Consider the following 22156-nt stretch of genomic DNA (forward strand, 5'->3'; position numbering starts at 1 on the left):
CAGTCGCAAAAAAGGAAGCGGACTGCGCGAAAAGTGGAACAGGCCGCTCGTACGTCGCCTCCGTGACACTAATTATCCACTTTAATTCGTTTGTCGAAATCGCATGCAAATTTTATGCAAGCAGATTCAACCACGGATTGCCAACCGGCACGTCTTCGCGAGTCAGTTGATTTCGTTCAACATTTAAATGCGGCGATATTTATATGTGACAATGGCGTATGTTGTATGTCGCTCTTATCTCACGGATCCGGACTCTTCATTTATGCATCTGTTTGTACACAAAATGTACTCGCGTTCCGCAATCGCAAGCGGTAAAAATAACACATATTAGAGACAGAGATGAGATTAACGCGAAGAAAATATTTTGATCTCATTACATATAATCGAATTAGAACGTGTAACAAACTCTTTTTAAAAGCACAGAGCAACAGCGGAGTAAGAGGTTAAGAATACGCAATTTATTAATTAGATTCCGCTGAAATGAAGCACAGGTGTGAGATGAGTAGATGAATGGACGGATGAACTGGGACAAGTGGAAAAATGGGGCAAATATTAAAACAAAAACATTGTTTGATAAATTTATTGATAATTTTATCATGAATTCGACAAAAACATCATCAAACTTCAGGTATTTTTTTAGAAATATTCTTTCGATAATTTGTGGAAAAATAATCGACTCCGTTTCTCCTCACGCTTGTCGCTTTGTTTAGCACCTGCATTTTGAATGAGTCGGAACTGGCTTGCCACTTGTCCCAGTCTGTCTTTGCTTAAATGATTTAGTGGAGTCGTCTTATTCAGGTAGAAGCGTGCAGATATTTTTACAAACGAGCTTCGTGGAATACGTCTCGAATAAACGTAGAAAGAGAGGAAAGAAGTTGGAGCGGTGCTTGAAGAGAGAGCAACGGAAAGAAGAAGTAATAAGATAAAAGAGAAAAACAAAGAGGGGAAGAGAGGGATAGGAGTTACCTGCGGAAAGTTAATCACGATATTGCTCGAGAAAAACTCGTTTCGCAATTTCTCGCGTCGCGACGGAAGAAAGAGAAACGGAAAAGGCGTTGAGACGCCGAGAGGAGAAAAAGAAGGAAAAGAGACGGAAGGAAGGGGGAAGAGAGTGGGAGCGGGGCAGCAGCGTCGACGTAAATAAAGGCGGCCGACTCTCGTTTTGACGAACCGCTATTTTGCCCGCGAAGGGTCGGAGTGTGCTGCAAGCAGCAGCATTCATAAAGAAGCTGCTTGAAGGCTGTCTGTTCTAAATTCGAGACGATGACGGACGAACGGATGGAGAGGAGACTTCGCGCGCGACTCAGCTTCGGAATTTCGCTCCGAAACGCCTGTTGCGCCACTACACAACGCTACGCGAGTCGGCACTAAATCAGGAACGCGGGGCCGTTGTCTCTACGCGGCTCCCCGCGAACGTGGTCCACGTGATCGCGATCAGACGCACTCAGGCGGGAATCAAATCGCGCGCGAGTGCATGGCAAACGCATTAAACAAATTGCATTTAATTGCGAATTTAATCTTTTCTAATCGAAATAATCTATCGAGCGTCCTATTTCTTGTCCTGGATACCTTCAATTCTAGAGGGAAAGAAAAGATATCTAAGTCCGGCTTCTCCGTGACTTATTCGATGAGAATGAAAAGAGTTCTGTGCAAATTCGGAAATGACTCAAGAATTCTCGCGGTACCAATGCACGCGCGCCCGATGTAACAGACGACAGAGGATCCAAAACACAAGGAAGAGGAGGAAGTGGAGGAGGTGCAGATGGAGAAGGGGGAAAAAGATAGGAGAGACGGAATGAGCACCGGGTGGAAAGAGAGATGAGAAGCGTGAGTGTGACAAGGAAGACGCGAGAGCGAAGCCGGGAGAGAGAAAGAGAAAAGAGGAGGGGAGGAAGGGATTGGCAAGCGGTACATTAGCGACAACAAAGGCTCTAAGAGCGAGAGTCATTGAGGTTACCTGCGACATCATTGACGACTACGTCGGCGATTAGGTTGACTCTCTGTCGCGACTGTTGTTGTTGTTGTTGCTGCTGCTGCTGATGCACTTGATGCAGGTTGCTCTGTTGTTGCGATCCCGTCAAGGGCAGTCTACCGGCGCTCGTAGCGGTACTCTCCGTCAGGATCACCGTTGGCACCACGGCTGCGGCGGCGGAGGCGGAGGAGGAGGACGAAGACGACGTGGACGATTCCGCGAGGGGGCCCGCCGTCGTCACGATGCCGCCGGCATTATCGTCGAGGACCGTCGCGGGTGTCTCACCCCCGCCGTCCCCTGTCCTTGCAGCCATTCCGGGCCTCGCGTGTCCCGGCGGATAGACGGACAGACAGACAAACGGACAGGCAAGACAAACGGACAGACAGGATTCCCTCCACCTCTCCCGCACGTTGTTCCCGCGAGCGCTCGCACTTCTCCTCGGAAGAACACCTACACTCTTTTACGTGTTCTCTTTCGGTTTCGGTTTCTCTCTCTCTCTCTTCCTTTCTCTCTCTTTTTCTTTCTCTCGCGATTCTGTCTCGCGGTAGCGCGCGCTCCGTTCCCGTACCTCTATTTCCACGCACGCACGCACGCTCTCTCTCTCTCTCTCACACACACACACACACACTCACTCTTACTCTTTCCCTCCCTTCCTCTCACTCTTACTCTTTCCCTCCCTCCCTCCCAACGTCTCGTTTACTCGCTTTCCCTCTCGTGCGCTCTCCTATCGTTCCCTTTCGCTCCCTCTCACGTTTCTGCCACTCTTCTCCCGCTTCTCCGTCACTCTCGCGCACGCGTCACGAGTTGTCTCCCTCCTTCGCTCTCTCTCTCTCTCTCTCTCTCTGTCTCTCTGTCTGTCTCTACCGTCTCTTTTTACGATTACGCGCCCCGCGCGCGCCAGTCAGAGCGCCGTGTCCGAGAGCGTACCGAAACTGCACCACCGCCACGGTTTAACTCGCTCGCTCGCTCCGGCCGCTCACTCCGTCCTCGTCTGCTTTATCTACCTATCTCTCTCGGTATCTCTCTTCCGTCCGTCTTGTCAGTCGAACGTCGGTATATCACGGGACGGCGGCATCGTAGACACCCGCACACGCCACGCTTCACCGTGGAAAAGAGCGAACGGGTAACGCGCGCGATATTCGTTAACCTTCCGTTCCCGTCGGCCCGTGAAAAAATGGAACGTTAGACAAATGTAGGTCTGTAGGCCACTTCACTTACACTTTACATCGGGCACGGGCACTCCCTGAGTCAAGCGAGCGTCCGGCGCACTGTCGCTCGCTGACAGTCGCGAGAGCCGTCAGGACCGTAGCGGCCGCGCCGCCCGCCACACGGTCGCATTTTTCTTTCGGCACGCCGATCTTTCTTGCCTGCCTTCTTTCTTTCCGATGACAACGGAATGACCCACGAATCAACATCTCGGAAGCTCGAAATTTCAGCTCGCGTGATAGCGGGAAGCGAGTACCTCAGTGCCGTAAGTTTACGCAGAGATTACTCTGAAGAGTCTGAAGATTGTCATTTGTAGCGAAACTCGAGGATCAGAGTCAGAGATCATGTGAGCGCGATGATCCTCGACCGGGCTAAACTAAAGCGTGCGCGCGCGCGCGCGTCGCTCCGATTCGCATCGCCGTTCAGTCAGTTCGAATCGCATTTCTCTTCTTCGCGCGCCTCTCGATCCTCTTATTATGCCGCGCATGTATATCGAACGAAAGGGAAAACGGTATTCGCGTGACAACGCGCCGTCGTTTCCGCGATAGGACGGAAACGAAAGGAGATCAAGAAGAGGGCGAGAAACGGAGAAAGAGGACTCGATGAACGAACCCGTTACACGCCGCCTCGGTTAGCTAGGGCAGACCCGGTACCCTCGTTCCGGGCGCCATCGCGCGCCGGTTACGGCACTGCGCCCCATCGGCGAGAGCTCCGTCGCGGGTGGAAAGACGCAATTTCCAAAAGATGCCCGTCCCCCTCCCCGCTACCACCCTACGCCCTGGCGCTGCGGGACCGGCGGGACGACCTGTGCCACCGCCGCCGCGCCGGCGGCGTCGGCTTTTTCGGCCGCTCGCGCGAGCCACGCGGGGGATCCGTCACGAACCTCTCCTCTCTCGCGCACGTCGGCGGCTTGATTCGCCGCCGCCAGCCGCCGCGTCGCGGAGTCGGCGGAGTACGGAGTACGACGATGATAAGCCGAGCTCTAAGTAGGTCAGCTGCCGCGGTGTCCGATTGCCCGACGCGGGCCGCCCTTACGCGGCGCACGTTGCATAACTCGTCACGCGCGACTTCACCGAGTAAAACCGCGTGAAAAAGGCTACGGTCCGCCGGACATAATACGGCCGTAATACGTTTTCAATGAACAATGCACTTGACTAACGCACTCCCCGTTCACAGCACGGCCAGCGCCGTCTATCGCGAAAGCGCGCCCGTTTCAAAACGGCCTAAGGGGCCTATTCTGTAAACGTTATTAATGATATCGTTACGCGCTTTGCGCAACTTTTCTATATTGTACATATATGCGCAAAGTTAACGTTTACAGAATAGACCCCTTTAAGGGCCAATTTCACTAACCATGGTTAGCTTAACCGACGGTTTTAAAGTTAGCAGTATTGACCAATACTATTGGTTAAAGGGCCACTTCGACCAAACTCCGATTAATTTAATCGTTGATTAAAGGGTTGCCAACATAACAAAATAATTAGTGTGACTATTTTGTATTTCTGGCGATATAATTATCCTAACCCAATCTTATGTTACATATCTTTTTGTGTATTGTAGAAAAGAAAGATATATAACGAAAGATTGGGTTAGAACGATTATTATATCGTCAGAAATAGAGATGGTCACACTAATTATTTTGTCATATTGGCAACCCTTTAATCAACAATTAAGTTAATCAGAGTTTGATCGGTGGCTCTAAAGTCGCTCACGAAAACGCGCGGGACTGCCGATCCTTCGATTCAGAGTTCAGAGAGACATCGTCAGCTCGCGTTTTCTCGATTTCTTTTCGTCGTCTCGTCGATAGAGAAATATACAAACGTGTTGAAATCGGTGCGCATTAAAGATTCACGTTGCGAGATTACCGAGAGTTTGGAGATGAAAGGAAACTTTTCGTTAATTGTTACCTTTTCGAAGGTTTTCTTAGAAAACTTTTTTTTCTTTAAATACAAATGATTGAAAATCATGTATTTTCACGAATTAAATTATAGAAATGTAAATAAGTAAAAAATTAGACATTTACATTGAATACATCAAAAATTGAAATTTTAGCTTTCTAACGTCTCTAATAATGATCTGCTTTTTTCAATCCTTCATCAATTTTTATATTTACTACGTTTTCGATTGAAATAATTTTTATTGTATTTTTCTGAATTAAGCCGAGAATTTTATGATTTCATCCTCATAAACATTTACATAAAATATTCACAACGCGTACAAATTGTATTTTATATATATATATATATATATATATATATATATATATATATATATATATTTACAATATCAAATAAGTATAAAAATGCCAACGTTTATATTATATTCATGTATAATATAATGTACAAATATATTCTAAGAATATAAACATTGTATGTTTATTGTTAAATGTATATATAAATCTTTTTGTATTTTTCTATTATCTTGTAGCTTATAAGAATACACATAAGCTACATAAAAATACCTCAATATAAAAATAATTTTTATGATACAATTCAATTCCGACATACGGTTATTTAATTGCTCTTTTGTTTAGCTTCATCAAACAGAGCGCGCGATATAATCAGCCTTTGAATCTGTGCAGTACCTTCATATATCTGATAAATTTTGGCATCTCGCATAAGCTTTTCCACTGGATATTCGGAATTGAAACCCGCACCACCGAAAACCTATAAATAAATTGACATGTACGATAAATTGTAAGAAAAATGTGTACTTGAAGAACAAAATGTTCTTTTACTAATCGTATAGCTTAATAGAAAAATCATTTGTTAATTTGTTAATTATTGTATTGCACATCACCTGTACAGCGTCTGTAGCACATTTATTAGCTACATCAGCACCATAACATTTTGCAATACTGGCGAGTGTTGTAGCATTCGGTAATTCTTTATCAGCAGCCCAAGCTGCTTTCATCCATGCTAGTCTAGAAGTCTCAACACCAATAGCCATATCAGCTAACATGAAAGCTATTGCTTGATGTTCTGCTATCGGTCTACCAAACGTTTTACGTTCTAATGCATATTTCGTTGCTTCGTCCAGAGCTCTCTGAGCTAAACCAGTTGACGCTGCTGCAACCTGTAATATAAATGTGAAGATACGTATAAATCTTACACTAAACTTATTCAGCATCTAATAGATGGATCTAATGGATAGAAACATTACCGGAGAACGTGTCCTAGTAAAAGTTTTCATAGCTATCTTAAAACCTTGCCCTTCTCCAAGCAATACATTCTCTTCGGGAACATGAACATCTTCAAATGTTATCATTCGTGTGTCGCTTGCTCTTTGTCCCATATTAATCTCCTTAAGACATGAAAAGATGGTTAGTAGTGTTAGTACAGATCAGTAAAAATTCAAAATAACATTTAATAGGATGATGACAAAAAACTGTCAAGAATTACCTTACGACCGAGAGTTAAGCCTTCACTATCGCGTTCCACAATAAAGCCTGTAAAAGCTTTATTAGCCGGGGCCTTTGGATCTGGATTTGTTCTCGCCAGAACAAAATACCTACATATTATAAGAAATTATATTAAAAATACAAAATAATACTCTTCAGAAGTTCACACTATATATTGCAGTATGTTAACATACCAGTTGGCAACACCACCATTTGTAATCCACATCTTAGTGCCGTTAAGTATCCACTCTTTTCCTTTCTTCTCAGCTTTAGTTTTAATACCTGCTACATCAGAGCCTGCACTAGGTTCAGTAACACAATATGCCTATAAATAATATCTCATTTATATAACATTAATTTTAGATAATATATAAGTTTAATTTCAAATTTACCGCAACATGTGGCTCTTCTAAAAGTCTCCCAAGATATTTATTTTGCTGTTCTTTTGTTCCAGCTACGATAACTGGAGTTTGCTGTAAATAAAAAAAGAATTTTTATAAATATAGATATAATAGTTATTACATTATATACATATATAGTTATTACATTAAATAAATAAATTAAAATATATAATCTCAAAAAAATTAATTAAATCGAAGAAAAATTAATATTTAATTTGCTGAAAGAACTATCGTTAGAATTTTATGTCATACACGTATGTCATACACGAGCGAGAGACTGTTCGTGATAAAACTTACTCCAAGACCTGTGCCTTCTATTGCAGTTGCTATCCCCGTGCAACCATAAGCCAATTCTTCCGCAACCAAGCATGCATCAAAAATACTCGCTTCCATACCACCTAGAATAAGTTATAATTATTATCAATCTCTCTTATTTTTGCATCAACAATATTCTAGCAATATATTATAATATTAGTTTGTATATAAGATACGTATAATAATAAAATTCTAATACACTGCATAAATAAAGCATACCGCAATGTTGTGGAATGTGTTTATTTAGAAGACCAATACTCCATGCCTTTTTAATAATGCCCCATGGATATTTCCCAGTTCTATCATACTCTGCAGCTACTGGGATAATTTCTTCCTTGGTAAACTTCCGCGCTAGTTCTTGCATCTCTTTCTGAGTATCAGATAGTTCTAAAATAATGCAATGAGATGATAATAATTGTTTTTAAAATGAGATAATATGTGTAATATGCAAATATGCGTAAAATTTCAGTGTTTTGCACATAACTGTAAAAATATTTTCATGTTACGATATTTACGATACTTAGTCAAACATAGAGTTACGGAAAAATATGGATATAACTCGGAGACATTTTTCCAGCAACACCAAGTAACATGCGATATGATACGTGTGCTATATTGCATTTACATTGTTGAGTAGGAAATTGCATGTATAAGTTGCATGTTTCATATTTTCTGGGTTATTAAATTAAATATGATACATATTATTATAAAATTGACTACGTTTACACGGCCCGATTTACGCTGAAGTTATAACTACTGACGTTAAATGTTGTGTAAACGCTCTTTTACAACGAAGTTATTACATTGATGTAGTGACTTCGTCGTAAAAGAGCGTTTACATTGAGCGTTTACATTGAGCGTTATTACATTGATGTAGTGACTTCGTCGTAAAAGAGCGTTTACATGGCATTTAACGTTAGTAGTTGATAGTTATAATATTGATGTTATAACTTCAGCGTAAATCGGGTTGTATAAACGTAGTCATTATTTGTAACTATAACTCTTATTTTTATTTGATATATAAAAATAAATATTTTTATATGTAATAACAAAGCTCCTTGCAAAAATTGAACTTAGTACGAGATTTATATTTTCAATCACTGATATAAAAAAATCTATTTAAGATACATGTATATACCATTTTTTTACAGATCTATAAAAAATTTTTTCAAGTATGAGAAAACTTTTCATAGTAATAATAGATATATGTCAATAAAAAATGCATAGTGTTAAAAAAGTGGTACCAAATTTTAGGAGTATGTAGTAGGGGAGACCGGGGCGAGTTGGTACAATTTCTTTTGAAAATTTTTTTACACGTAACTAATAAATGGAATACAAGCCGCAAAAGAATTTTTCAATAGTCGCATGCTTATACAATACAAAAATTATTTTTTTAACTAAATAGTATAATTTTATTGCACCAATAATAATTATAAGGTGACGACATTTGCACCAACCAGCCTCATATACGGGGTAAGTTGTTACAGTACTGGATGTGAAAGATCCAGTTTTCAAAGTATAATATATTTAATAAAGAGAAATAACAACATGTAACAATATGTGTTATATTACATTTACATTGTTGAGTGCAAAATTATAATATAGATATAATGTAACTGATATTCTGTATTGACTGGTTCTGATACGTAATAAGAAACGTTAACAATGAAATCTTACATAAGATTAAAATATCTGCCGCTGTTATGCCGAGGTTATGAGTTAACTTGACGGAGCTGGTCGAAATTGTAAGTAGAAAGCTGTAACAATCTACCTCGTCACAACCAGCCCCGACCTACCATATTTAGATTTTTTGATTATTGTTTAAACAAAAAAATGTTTTAAGAACTTAACATAACTGGAAGTTATTACTTACGTTTAAAGTAAAGATTTTAAAGACACAATTAGAATTATGATATGGCCAGATTTATAAATATAACATTTAATATATTACTGATTTATGTTATTTTTGGCTATACAAAACTAAAAATATTTTTTGTTTGTGAAAATACGATACTCAGCTAAAATAACTACTTGAAACTTGAAACATTATCGCAATGTTTTTGCGGAAATACTATATTTTTTATGCAGTATTATCTTTTGTCACTTTTATAATAATTACCGTGCACCAACTTGCCCCATATACCAACTAGCCTCGGTCTCCCCTACTCATGAAAACAAACCGAAAAGTCTTACAATTAGTAAGCCATTACTCAAAAAATTAATTTCCGAGTTATAAAGCATTTTTTACAGCAGATATTTGATATGCTCTTCGTTCATTTCAACACACAATCTGGCACATTTTCTCATTGAAGATCGAATATGTTCAAAAATTCCAGGTTTATTTCATATTTAACATACCGAGAGTAATAATAAATTTTTAAAAATTGGAAGTTTTATTTCAGAGTGAAATAGGTGGGAAAATTTGCAAAAAACCCATTTAGCTTAAAACAAAAAAAAGGAAAAAGGAAATTTATTCAGAGATAATAGGCAAAAAATGCTTAGGCAAGCGGCATTTAATTTTCATAGGAATATCATCAATGTTATAATTGCCAATACATCAGCTAATCAGCGGATTAGTATTCATGCTTATGAGCATTAGTAAGTTGTCGAGCAATTACCTCATCAATGTATTCAATTTTAGCATTGGAATGTAGTTTGGAATATAGGAATGTCATATGGCATGCCGAGAATTAGGTGTAAGAATTTATTTTGTGATTTGCAAACCCTTTAAATGAGAACGTGTTACCACTGAACACACACGAGCAGCATAAATTAATACAAGTTGTGCAGTTCCGTCATTTATATATCGTTCTTACCACCGTTCGTCATATTTTAAATACGAGAAACGGATCCTATTGGATGCCATCTCTATCGGATGACCCGACACTTACATATAACCAGTAAATATTTTAATATAATAATACAATTAGGATGACGCGTGGCTCAGGGGTTTCGCGAATGATTATTAGTGACACCAAGTTCTGTGGTTCGAGTCCGAGTCCAGCCTTCGTACAATATATGGCTCGATAAGAGGCTTTTCCTGCTTAAGATCCGTAAGGATTAATGGTTTACATGATTAAAAATTCGAAAAAATTTGTGATTTATTGGACTTAAAATTCGTAAAAGATCTAAAAGATTAAGGTATTTTTTGAAACAAGTGTCATATAACCTACATAGAGATGTTAAAAGCACGCTAAATACTTTTATAAAACAATATAATAATGTATAATTTATATATACAGATATTTATGAAAAGTTAATTTTGTAATACAAAGTAATGTAACAACTGTTGACATTCTTATATTTTTCAATTATCTTACAAAAAATTTATTTTAAAAAATGACTTAAAAATCTTGATATAATATAACGTCATTAAGACGTCATAAAATAACGTTTTAAATTCGATATTATTTGGTCATCTAACATCATTGGACCAGTAATGACCAGTTTTTGACGTCGTTTTAACATAGGTATGCTACCTGGGACAATGTATACCTACTCGTGAAACGAACAGATATATAATACATCGAATGCTTTATAACACGGAAATAAATGGTTTTTGGAGTAATGTTTATTAAGACTTTTCGATTTGTTTTCGAGTACTACATACTCCTAAAATTTGGTACAACCTTTTTTAACCTGTATATTTTATTCAACACTAGCTGGTTACCCGGGCTTCGCCCGGGAGTCGTTTTTCTTCAAACGACTTCATTTGTGTTTTAATATCTTTAATCGAAAATAATTCCTTTATCAGGCAATGGCTGATAAAATTTGGTCCACTAACGAATGAGTAGTTAAGCAAACATACATACACACCAATCCACAAAAATGCTATAAATTAAAAAATATCACTTTTTTATCGACTGAAGTTCAATTCCGTCGTATACAATTCTTTAAGATTCACTTAATTAATTCCCAAAAAATTTGAAAAATTTCGTAACCGATTTCCAAAAAAATCGGTAACGAAAAACTATACACTCTATAACACTCCCCGGAAAATTCTACCCCTATTTTATATACTTTTGGTAAAAATTCAGTCAAATAGTTTAAGAGTGTATAAAGAACAGACATACAGACATTCTTTTATATATATATAGATAGAAATGTGTACTACACATTTAAATTTATCTTACTAAAGAAATTAAATAACTTTGCATAAACTTGTTTACAAAAGGATGAACAAACAATGCGAAACAGTAATCAAATAACGAAATTATACTTTTCTGTTTCCTGATGTATTTAATTCAATTTATTTTACTTATTCGAAATGTGTTTATTTATAATCGTAGTTACATAAGTGAATATTTCTACAAATATATATATATATATATATATTAGTCCAGTCAAAATACGAAAAAAAGGGGGGGTACCTAGAAAAAATTGCAACACAAGGTTTTATGACGTGATTGTGTTCAGAAAAATATACTGAACAACATATTCAAATTCCGCCATTTCCCGCTATCCCTAAGTATGTTTTTTATTAACAATTTATAAACAAATTCGTTTATCTCCACAAATACAAAGAATTTCGAAATTTTTGCAGAGATCAAAGTTGTAGAGCAGACAAATATGTACAAAAAATGTTTCTATGAGTTTTTCGAAATATTTCATATTATTTGAGATATTTGCAACGGAAGCTCAAAACATTATAGCGCTGCGCGCTTACGGCCAACATTAGCCAGATAAATTAGCATCTGTTTCCAGGGTGGCCACAAGGAGGCTGTTGGATCAATTGTCACCCCATTTTTTTGTTTTTTTTATTTTGTTTTTGTTTTTAATATTTTTAAATTTTTGTTTTTAATTTTTAAATTTTTTTAAAATTTTTTTGTTTTTGGTTTTTTGTTAAATAATTAATAATTTTCTGTGTCTTCCTGTAACCCCGAATTAACGCAACTTACCCCCATACATTCTGTACATGCTGTTGTACACGGTAATCTATTTTTTCTGCAAGTACATCTTAAACTTTGACAGCCTTTCTTGCAATTACAACGGATAACTTTAAGAATTTTATCTGGAGCTGGTTTACTGTCCGTTGTAATCGGTATTAATTTGTTGCCATCACAGCTCTATCCCCAATTTTCTGCTTTTAATTCCGAAGACTTCGATTTTTATATTATTATTTGATAATAAACTCGGAAATAGTGGAATTTCGCCGATGCTGGAGTAGGGGGTAACCTTTCAGGCGACACGAAGCAAGTCGATGTGGTTATTTTCGAGAGAAACATTCTGAGCCGTAAAGAAATTAAAGTTTCTCCCTCTTTGGCTTTATAAATGGATAAGAGCGCTTGCATGGTCTCCAGCATTTATAAGATTCTGTGTAGATACTTTTGGCATTGAAAATACTTTTGCACATTCTCGGAAATTATTATTAGAGTAAATAAGAGAAAGTCCTACTTGCTTTCCCACGCCATAAATCGAAGATGTCGTATCGCATTCTCTCGAAAATAACCACATCGACTTGCTTCGTGTCGCCTGAAAGGTTACCCTCTACTCCAGCATTGGCGAAATTCCACTATTTCCGAGTTTATTATCAAATAATGATATGGAAATTGAAGTCTTCGGAATTAAAAGCAGAAAATTAGGGATGGAGCTGTGATGGCAACAAATTAATACCGATTACAACGGATAGTAAACCAGCTCCAGATGAAATTCTTAAAGTTATCCGTTGTAATTGCAAGAAAGGCTGTCAAAGTTTAAGATGTACTTGCAGAAAAAATAGATTACCGTGTACAATAGCATGTACAGAATGTATGGGGGTAAGTTGCGTTAATTCGGGGTTACAGGAAGACACAGAAAATTATTAATTATTTAACAAAAAACCAAAAACGAAAAAATTAAAAAAAAAATTAAAAATTAAAAACAAAAATTTAAAAATATTAAAAACAAAAACAATAAAAAAACAAAAAATGGGGTGACAATCGATCCAACAGCCTCCTTGTGGCCACCCTGGAAACAGATGCTAATTTATCTGGCTAATGTTGGCCGTAAGCGCGCAGCGCTATAATGTTTTGAGCTTCCGTTGCAAATATCTCAAATAATATGAAATATTTCGAAAAACTCATAGAAACATTTTTTGTAGATATTTGTCTGCTCTACAACTTTGATCTCTACAAAAATTTCGAAATTCTTCGTATTTGTGGAGATAAACGAATTTGTTTATAAATTGTTAATAAAAAACATACTTAGGGATAGCGGAAAATGGCGGAATTTGAATATGTTGTTCAGTATATTTTTCTGAACACAATCACGTCATAAAACCTTGTGTTGCAATTTTTTCTAGGTCCAATCGTATTTTGACTGGACTATATATATTTGCACGGATCTCTGTCATCTCTTTAAGATCGTATTTAATTCTTAATTATTTGTCTAAATACTCAGATAGCTAAACCTGCGCGGACAGATTATGAGCAGAGCCTAATAAAATTTTGATGTCAGAAAGGTAACAAAATTTCATACAAAAGCTGCTCTATTAGAAATGTTGTCAAACTATTGTCAGAAATGCGATAGAACCTTCTCGCATTGCCTGTCAATAGGCTCTGTCTGCACGGTTTCTGCTGCCAATGTGTTGTCTGATTATGTTAGCAGACTCTGCTGACAGAACATAAGCTGAGCGCGGACACAATTGATGTTACTCTGCTGATATATTTTCATTAAATCTGTTACTAATCTGTCGATATACTGCTAATATTTTGCTTACTGGGTAACTTCATATACAGCCACTGACAAAATTATTAGGCATCCTTTTTCTTCTCAATATCTTGAAACTGAATGAGCGTATAGCTTTTTGTTGTTTTCATCCTATTGGCCTTGTGAATAGTTCAAACAATTGAGGTACAAAGTATTATCTCTTTTAGGGGAACAGCAATACTATTCAGAAAACTGTTCACTTCGTATTTCGATTTTGATTAATACGGGCACAATTATTTCCATTTCACAAAGCAATTACTAGATTTTTTGTCTGTTCACTGCTTCACAGACAAAAAAGCCTAGGGCAAAAACAATACTTATATAAATAGAAAGCTCACTCATTCCAAGATATTCAGAAGAAACAAGGGTGCCTAATAATTTTGTGTCTATGGCTATATATACTCTCTACATACATATTTGCTAAGATACTATAAATATACTAACCAAAAGTAAGTCCTGGAGCAGATTCCGTAGCTGCTGAAAAGGATCGCATCACTTTTGGATACATTGTTGGGTTAAATACCTGAAAGAAATTAATTTCAAGATATATGTGTCAACACACGAATAATTAACTCGAATCATTACACTACGTCAGTTATTATTTTCCAATTATGAATAGAAGATACAAGATGTACAAAATGTAAAAAAGTTCAATAAATCGTACAACGTGCGATTTCAATAGTCAAATGAATAAAGCGATTTTTTTGTCACTTACCTTCCTGAGCATCATTGTGTCAATGCTTTTTTAAAGTATTATTAAAACGGAATTGAAAAACGGTAATACGTCCGCCTGTTGTTTTTACTTTACGGCGATGTGGCAGGAATCGATGACAGTGCGAAAACTGTCAAGAAATAATATCAAGATAAAGAGTAGGGATGTTTGTCTCGAGTTTATACAGGTTTAAAGTACAAAGTCCAACAAGAGGAAGAGGAAAGGTTGGGACAAATGGATCATCGAATCTAGGCCGGAATGACGAAAGTAGACTTCTTCTACTTCTTCTTCTTCTTTTTATTTGGCATCCGATTCCTGAGACGGACTCGATACGGCTATACGAAAGCAGACGAAAGCGAATACAAATTTTTTTTCTTCTCAAAGTAAAAAAGTATCGATTGTATGTATGTATCTTTTGGTCATAGACCTTATAGCATAGACTAAGGAAGACATAGGCCGGTATTCATAGTCGGTTCTTATATTTAAGACCATCTTAAGTACAATCTTAAGATGTTATTAACCAATCACAGAGCCGTATTAGCATCTTATACTAGGTCTACAGAGTCGTAAAGTTGTGAGTCGTAAGAATTGACCAGTCACAGTCGATTATTCTCCTCAAATTCGATTGTGATTGGTCAATTATTCTTACGACTCACGACTTTACGACTCGCATTGTAGACCTAGCATAAGAAGTTGACCAATTACCCTATAAGGGCCGGTCTACAATGGATGTAACTGTCGTAAGTCATGAGTCGTAAGAAATTGACCAATCATTAGTTGATTATTCTCCTCAAATTTGACTGTGATTGGTCAATTTCTTACGACTAACGACTTACGACAGTTTTATGACACCCATTAGCCGCGTTCAGCAGACACAACTGTTGAGTTCGTCTTATCAACACTCTACGTTGATTAGTTGGTTCTAAAAGTAAGAGCCAATCACGTTCGACTGCTACTCAGCGGTTTGGTCTGCTAAACGTGCTCATTGTAGACCGGCCCTAAGGGCCGGTCTACAATCGGTCGTATGTTGGAGTCGGATGTCGGAATGCAACCGATAGTCCAATGAGAAAAATTTGGTTTTGAAAAAGAAATTATCTCATTGGATCATCGGCTGCGTTCCGACATCTGACTCCGACATACGAACTGATTGTAGAACCCACCCAGTAAACAAAAGGTCCTCTTTAAGTGCTCTTTAAGATTACTTTTGAAAGATAAAAGATGTCTTTCAAAATATCCAAAAGAGGACTTTAAGTGTAACTAAAAGATGTCCAATATGTCCATCTCAAAAGTGGTCTTTCAGATATTCTAATGAGCACTTTTGATTTTTGAAACCTCTTTCGAAAGTTATCTAAAAGTCAACATTAAGAGAACTAAAAGAGACCTCTATAGGTTGTCTTTCGTAGGTTGTCCTTCATAGGTTAGGTTAGGGTTAGGTTCAATTAATTTTTATAATTTTAAAAAAAAATCGAATAAAACAGGAAGAAATGAAACAGAATTAGAATAAAAAATTGTATAAAACAGAAAAATGTATTCTGTTTTAAACAATTAGTAAATCCAATTCTGTCGCATTTCTTCCTGATTTATTCAACTCTTGTTTATTAGCAAAAATAAACAGTCATTATAAGTGAATACATTAATTTTATAGAATCTAAAATTTAAAAGAACTTGTTTATAAACAGAACGTTTTAATAAAATAATTACGTAAAAGTCTTACGATTAATTATTGCATATCACATTTTGACAGTGAAGTAACATTGGTCGCGTTCAGAAGCACAACCGCTCATTCCTTTAAAACTAAAAATTTACGTCAATTCGATGCAAGAGCCCAGTGAGCGATTATACTTCTGAATGCGCCCATTGATAGAAGTACAAAATTGCAACTTAAAATATTATATTATCTAATGATCTAGATCTTTGTACTTTGTTAATATATGAACTATTAATTTGGTTATTCTTTTTTTAACTTGATTATGCTTGGTTAAATAATCGTCGTTCTTCCTCAATTTCTTTTTGGCGATGTTCTTCATCCTTTCGAGCTTGTTCTTCTTTAAGCTTTATGCGGTCACCATATTTTTGCAGCCAAAGTTGTATCCGCTTTTTTACTATTTCATCAGTAATGCCATATTTTTTGGTGATGTAAACTAAAAATAAAATTTATATAAATAAAATATAATTGTAGATATGTATATAAAGTTAAAAAATTATTTAAAAATAAAAAAATGGGTGACTCACCACTTATTATTTTAGGAAAATTGCAATTTGAAATCTTGGTCTTGCCAGCTTTTCTGATGATCCAAGTACATTTGCCTGCCAACTCATCAGTCATAATTACCGACAAAATTCTTTTGATAGCTTTGTCGAAAGTATCTCCTCCAACAGCAACCATTTTAGCTGGTTGAAGTTTGGAACGTTCCTGGAGCGATTTTTTAAAACCGATTTGTTCCATTTCCCCTTTCGCACAGAGTTAGTTCTAAGCGTCAGACAAACAACAAAAAATAGTAGGAGCGAATACACGCGTCGGAAAGCACCATTACACACGATAAACTACCCTTCAGACCACTAAAAAAATTCTTGCGTCTCTAAAACCAATTTGTTCCATTTCCCCTTTCGCACAGAGTTAGTTCTAAGCGTCAGACAAACAACAAAAAATAGTAGGAGCGAATACACGCGTCGGAAGGCACCCTTACACACGATAAACTAATCTTCAGATCACTAAAAAAATTCTTGCATCTCTAAATCAAGTGGTCCGGGGGTAAGTTTTTTGAGCATAAGGGTGTCTTCCGCAAGGTGTATCGGTTCGGTCTCTTATGTACTTTGTGTGTGGCACTTAGAAGTTGCTCTGTGCCAAAGGAGAAATAGAACAAATCATTTTCGACGTAGCCAGAATATTTAAAGTAGTCCGGGGGTAAGTTTCTTGAGCATAAGGGTGTCTTCCGCAGGGTGTATCGGTTCGGTCTCTTATGTACTTTGTGTGTGGCACTTAGAAGTTGCTCTGTGCCAAAGGAGAAATGGAACAAATCATTTTCGGCGTAGCCAGAATATTTAAAGTGGTCCGGAGGTAGGTTTTTTTAGTATAAGGGTGTCTTTCGCAAGGTGTATCGGTTCGGTCTCTTATGTAATTTGTGTGTGGCATTTAGAAGTTGCTCTGTGCCAAAGGAGAAATGGAACAAATCGGTTTTAGAGACGCAAGAATTTTTTTAGTCGTCTGAAGGGAAGTTTATCGTGTGTAAGGGTGCCTTCCGACGCGTGTATTCGCTCCTACTATTTTTTGTTGTTTGTCTAACGCTTAGAACTAACTCTGTGCGAAAGGGGAAGTGGAACAAATCGGTTTTAGAGATGCAAGAATTTTTTCAGTGGTCTGAAGGGTAGTTTATCGTGTGTAAGGGTGCTTTCCGACGCGTGTATTCGCTCCTACTATTTTTTGTTGTTTGTCTGACGCTTAGAACTAACTCTGTGCGAAAGGGGAAATGGAACAAATCGGTTTTAAAAAATCGCTCCAGGAACGTTCCAAACTTCAACCAGCTACCATTTTTGCTTCCTGAAACATGATAAATTATTAAAATTTGTAAATAAAATTATAACATAAATAGGTTAATTATTTTAAATAAATAATTTATTACAAATTGTGATCTCATTTGTCGGTGGAGAGGATTTACTAAGTTTTGGTCGAATAAAAGCAATTGTTCAACTTCTTTTATCGGTAACATTTGATTAAATGTCCCTGCTATTTGTTCATTTTGTGGATTATTGTTATTATTATTTTTTCGTGGCCCACTTTTTATTATCAACAACAGTTGATCCACTTTTTTAAGTAGCATTAAGAGTATTTCTCGGCAAGAAACTGTAATAAAATACTAAATTAGTTATATTTGTTTAATTGATCTTCATGTGTTCAATGGGATAAATTATAAATAACTTTATGGTCTTCTTAAACAATTTGTAAGTTTGTCAATAGCAGGTTAATAAGTAGATTGTTCAAGAAGATCATAATAGTTCTTATTTATAAATATTACAATTATAATTTTTTTAAGAAACAGGTAATAAATTTTCAAATTTAATTATATATATTATATATTACAAACGTACTGTAAAAATGTCATATTATATAGATTTGATTCATATAAAATAAAAAATTGTAAATATTGTTTTCATTAATAAATATATAAAACAAAATTTATGTAGAACAAATTTATAGAATTGATAGAGTTTACTTACGACAACAATGATCTATGTCGTGATCCAGTTGCTCAAAATCCAGCAAGCTCTGAGTTTCATTCTGATTATTATGAGGAGCACGAAACTCTTCATTCTCATTGTCGTTTTGATAATTGTTATTGTCGTGATGCTCATTTTCACCATCAACGTTTTCATCTTCACGTTCATCAGATCTACCATCTTCAATGTCTTCTGTATTGTAGTGTCCGTCATCGCTTCGTAAAGAATCCTCAGCATCCTGAACATCCTCAGCATCAGAGAATTCTTCTGCTGATTCTTAAAGTACAACATTGGTGGCGATAAAAAAAGTATTTAAAAATAAATTCTATCATTACGAAATTGAGATGTGCCCTTTACCTGTTTCATTATTCGGTACTATATTATTCAGCACTTGCTGTTGATCATCAATAATCGGAATCTTTCGCAAATCCAATCGTTGACCATTAATAACTATAGTGGAACAGTTTTCTTGTTGGATATCTGTACTCAAAAAGCCGGATGGTAGTCCTTGTACACTGAAAGCTATTTTTAAAAATACATTGGATTAAAGAGATCTATCTATGCATATATCTAAAGATAGACCTAGTTTACATTAGCTGTACACTATACACCTTTAATTTGACATTAAATGTACACTATATGCACTTATAACTTGACGTATTCCTTAAAATTTTTTTTCAAATTTTCGGATTTCATAGAAATTTAACATTTATCAAAATCCTTTTGCAATACTAGAGAGTGATCTTGATTGTTGTTATCTAAATATAACTTTAAAATAAATAGATGTAAAGGTGGAAGCACATAAAATTGCAGGAGCCATAAGCAGAAGGCAGAAGCCATATGCGCATGCGCTATGGTATCTGTAGAGCTCTATAGATACCATAGCGCATGCGCATATGGCTTCTGCCTTGTGCTTATGGCTCCTGCAATTTTATGTGCTTCTACCATGAAGTAGTATAAGGAGACATGACTAGATAGTGTCGAGAAGCAAAAGATGGTCACGAAAAATGTTCCGTGTAGAGGGGAGGTTTGCTGAACGGAATAACTTGCAACATTTCGTCGCCATTTTTCCACCAATAAGTTAGAACAAGAGAAAAGTATATTTGTTTCATTCTAACTTATTGCACTTGCACTTGCTTGCACTAGTTCAAAAGTGTAATGAAAACGAACAGGTTTTATATGTGCAATGTGTGAATCTGTTGATTTGTAAGTATTTCTCCATTAATTTTAATATTACATTTTAAAGCAAGTCTAATTAGATTTTTTATCATATGATGTATAAGATCTAAAAATTGCAGATTTTGCTTTAGCTTTTACAACCCAAGTCACAAACTGGAAGCAAATGTGTTTCATCAAAGGAAATTTGTGAAGGTTACTGATGCAACCGCATTTGGTCAACTCGTCCCAAAAGGACTTAAAAATTGTGGCCGTATTGTGTCATCTTGTGTGACAGAGATCAAGTGCCAGCTTCGTTAAGAGGTAAGGAAGAAGAAGCTTTTATAACCTAAAATTATTTCCATGTAAATTAAATTAACTAATTATTAATATTTAACTTTGAGCAATATTTTTTTTGTTATTAATAATTAGATTTTGTATATTTTCTAAGTGCAAACACACATTAATATAAATAGTATATTTTTGCGGTATTAATATTTTCAACTTTTTACTCATAATAGATGTTTTACTTTAGATGTCTCAAGTTTAATGCTCTTAATTTTGATTACATTACAGATAAAGTAAATTCTGAAAAAATGGCCTGTTGCGTTAAAGGATGCTGCAGCAGAGGAGGCAGAAAAGGAGACGAAAAGAAAAGTTTGTTTACACCTCGTACAGTAAGTATTTATATTCAAAGAAGTACTTCGTTTCAAGTTTTTTCTACAGTTAAAATAAAAAACAGTGAAGCCTATAGCACACACGATGCTTTTTTGCCTGCTAAATTGCCTGCAAGCTCTTGTGCTAGCGAATTGGCAGACAAAATGATTATCAACTCTGTCTATTGATTCGCTAGCACAGGAGCCGGCAAGTAATAAAGCAGACAAAATAGCATTGTGTGCCATAAGCTTAAGAGTATATTTACTTTAAGCATATTCGTTTATTACTGACAGTTCACTGTCAGTACTGAAAATCTATAATGTGCATGACATAAACTATAGATTTACAGTACTGGCAATGAACTGTCAGTAATAAACAAACATGCCTTTTACGTTATTTATTTTATTTCAAAACAAAAATTTAATTTTTTTTGTAGAATGATATGTTTATCTTATGGAAGAGCAGAAGAGCAATGGACGGCTCAGATAGATACTGTACTGGACAGAGGAAGAAATACTGAAATCTTAGCATATGTCCCATCAATTCTTAATGATCATGATTCGCATATATGTACCACTTCAGATTACGTTCTGACATATGTTGCTGGATATGTAGCAAGAAAAGGAAATAGATTTTGTAAAGATATAAACAATAAAAATTTTATTTGCGAAGAATGTTTAAAGACATTGGTTTTACAGCCAAATGATGAAATACCAGAGAGACATAAACTAATTGAAATAAAAACGAAAGGATATTTGATAAATCCTTCAATAGCTTTGTTTAATTTGCTTTCAAGTCTGGAAAAAGGAGTAATAGAAGGAAAAAAATGTGGAGAAATTAATATTAACACATTATTTAAAATAATGGAATTGATTGACGAAGAAAAAAATCCTATAACTTTCCTGGGCTGTGAAAAACATAATTACGAATTTACTAAAAACATTATCTGTTTTTATTTAATAACACGAATGTTCTTTCTGGTCAAGCAGGCGAATAAAAATGATAATACTAAAAAAGAAAAAAAAATGTTCAAAATTGGTTCATTTAAATGGTCCAAATGTTTCAAATGTGGATTTTCAAATTAAAGAAACAAATGCAATTGAAACTGTGATACAAATGAATAATGGAAAAAGGCGTAAAATTGGAACAAATATTAGAAATAACTAAAATGCGTTAATATAAAACTAAAATAATAATAAAAACTTGTTTTTTGAAAACATTAATTTTTTATAATTATAATATACATATATTTAATACATATATTTTTTTGTAAGTTTAATACCAAGTTAAACAAAATGTTTATTTTAGAAATTAAAGCACACAATTTTATTTTACAATACAATTATTTTATAATACAATTTGTCTAACATTTATTTAATTTCCAATTTCTTTATAAAAATCATATGTGTATATATATATATATATATATATATATA

At 35.9% G+C, this 22156-nt stretch overlaps 2 protein-coding genes and 1 long non-coding RNA gene across 5 annotated transcripts in view; 1 reads left to right on the top strand and 2 right to left on the bottom strand.

The window, feature by feature from the left end:
* The window catches only part of LOC139814476 (uncharacterized), a 172820-nt gene extending 168276 nt beyond the window's left edge, over positions 1–4544 (bottom strand). The window contains exons 1-2 of one of the 3 annotated variants that reach the window (XM_071780749.1): positions 1958–4544; positions 470–766 (exon numbers count right to left, since the gene is read on the bottom strand). In XM_071780749.1, coding sequence (XP_071636850.1) covers positions 618–766; positions 1958–2285 — 477 coding nt within the window. In that variant the 5' untranslated portion in view covers positions 2286–4544 and the 3' untranslated portion in view covers positions 470–617. Of the gene's footprint in view, positions 1–469; positions 767–794; positions 887–1957 lie in introns of those variants that run through there. The other 2 variants (XM_071780750.1, XM_071780751.1) reach the window with 2 other exon arrangements.
* A 984-nt stretch (positions 4545–5528) lies between these two features.
* Mcad (Medium-chain acyl-CoA dehydrogenase) lies at positions 5529–15112 on the bottom strand. The gene is made up of 10 exons (XM_071780743.1): positions 14697–15112; positions 14426–14504; positions 7514–7681; positions 7277–7377; positions 6971–7051; positions 6773–6903; positions 6580–6688; positions 6341–6481; positions 5978–6253; positions 5529–5844 (listed from the first exon to the last, which is right to left on the bottom strand). The coding sequence occupies exons 1-10, from the start codon at positions 14709–14711 to the stop codon at positions 5692–5694; spliced, it is 1254 nt and encodes a 417-aa protein (XP_071636844.1). The 5' UTR covers positions 14712–15112; the 3' UTR covers positions 5529–5691.
* A 4775-nt stretch (positions 15113–19887) lies between these two features.
* On the top strand, positions 19888–21394 carry LOC139814498 (uncharacterized). The gene is made up of 4 exons (XR_011732474.1): positions 19888–20114; positions 20207–20387; positions 20640–20740; positions 21157–21394. It is a non-coding gene; the product is annotated as an uncharacterized lncRNA (long non-coding RNA).
* Positions 21395–22156: the final 762 nt, after the last annotated feature.

The sequence above is a fragment of the Temnothorax longispinosus genome, chromosome 6 (genome assembly GCF_030848805.1).
Source record: "Temnothorax longispinosus isolate EJ_2023e chromosome 6, Tlon_JGU_v1, whole genome shotgun sequence".
Lineage (NCBI taxonomy): Eukaryota > Metazoa > Arthropoda > Insecta > Hymenoptera > Formicidae > Temnothorax > Temnothorax longispinosus.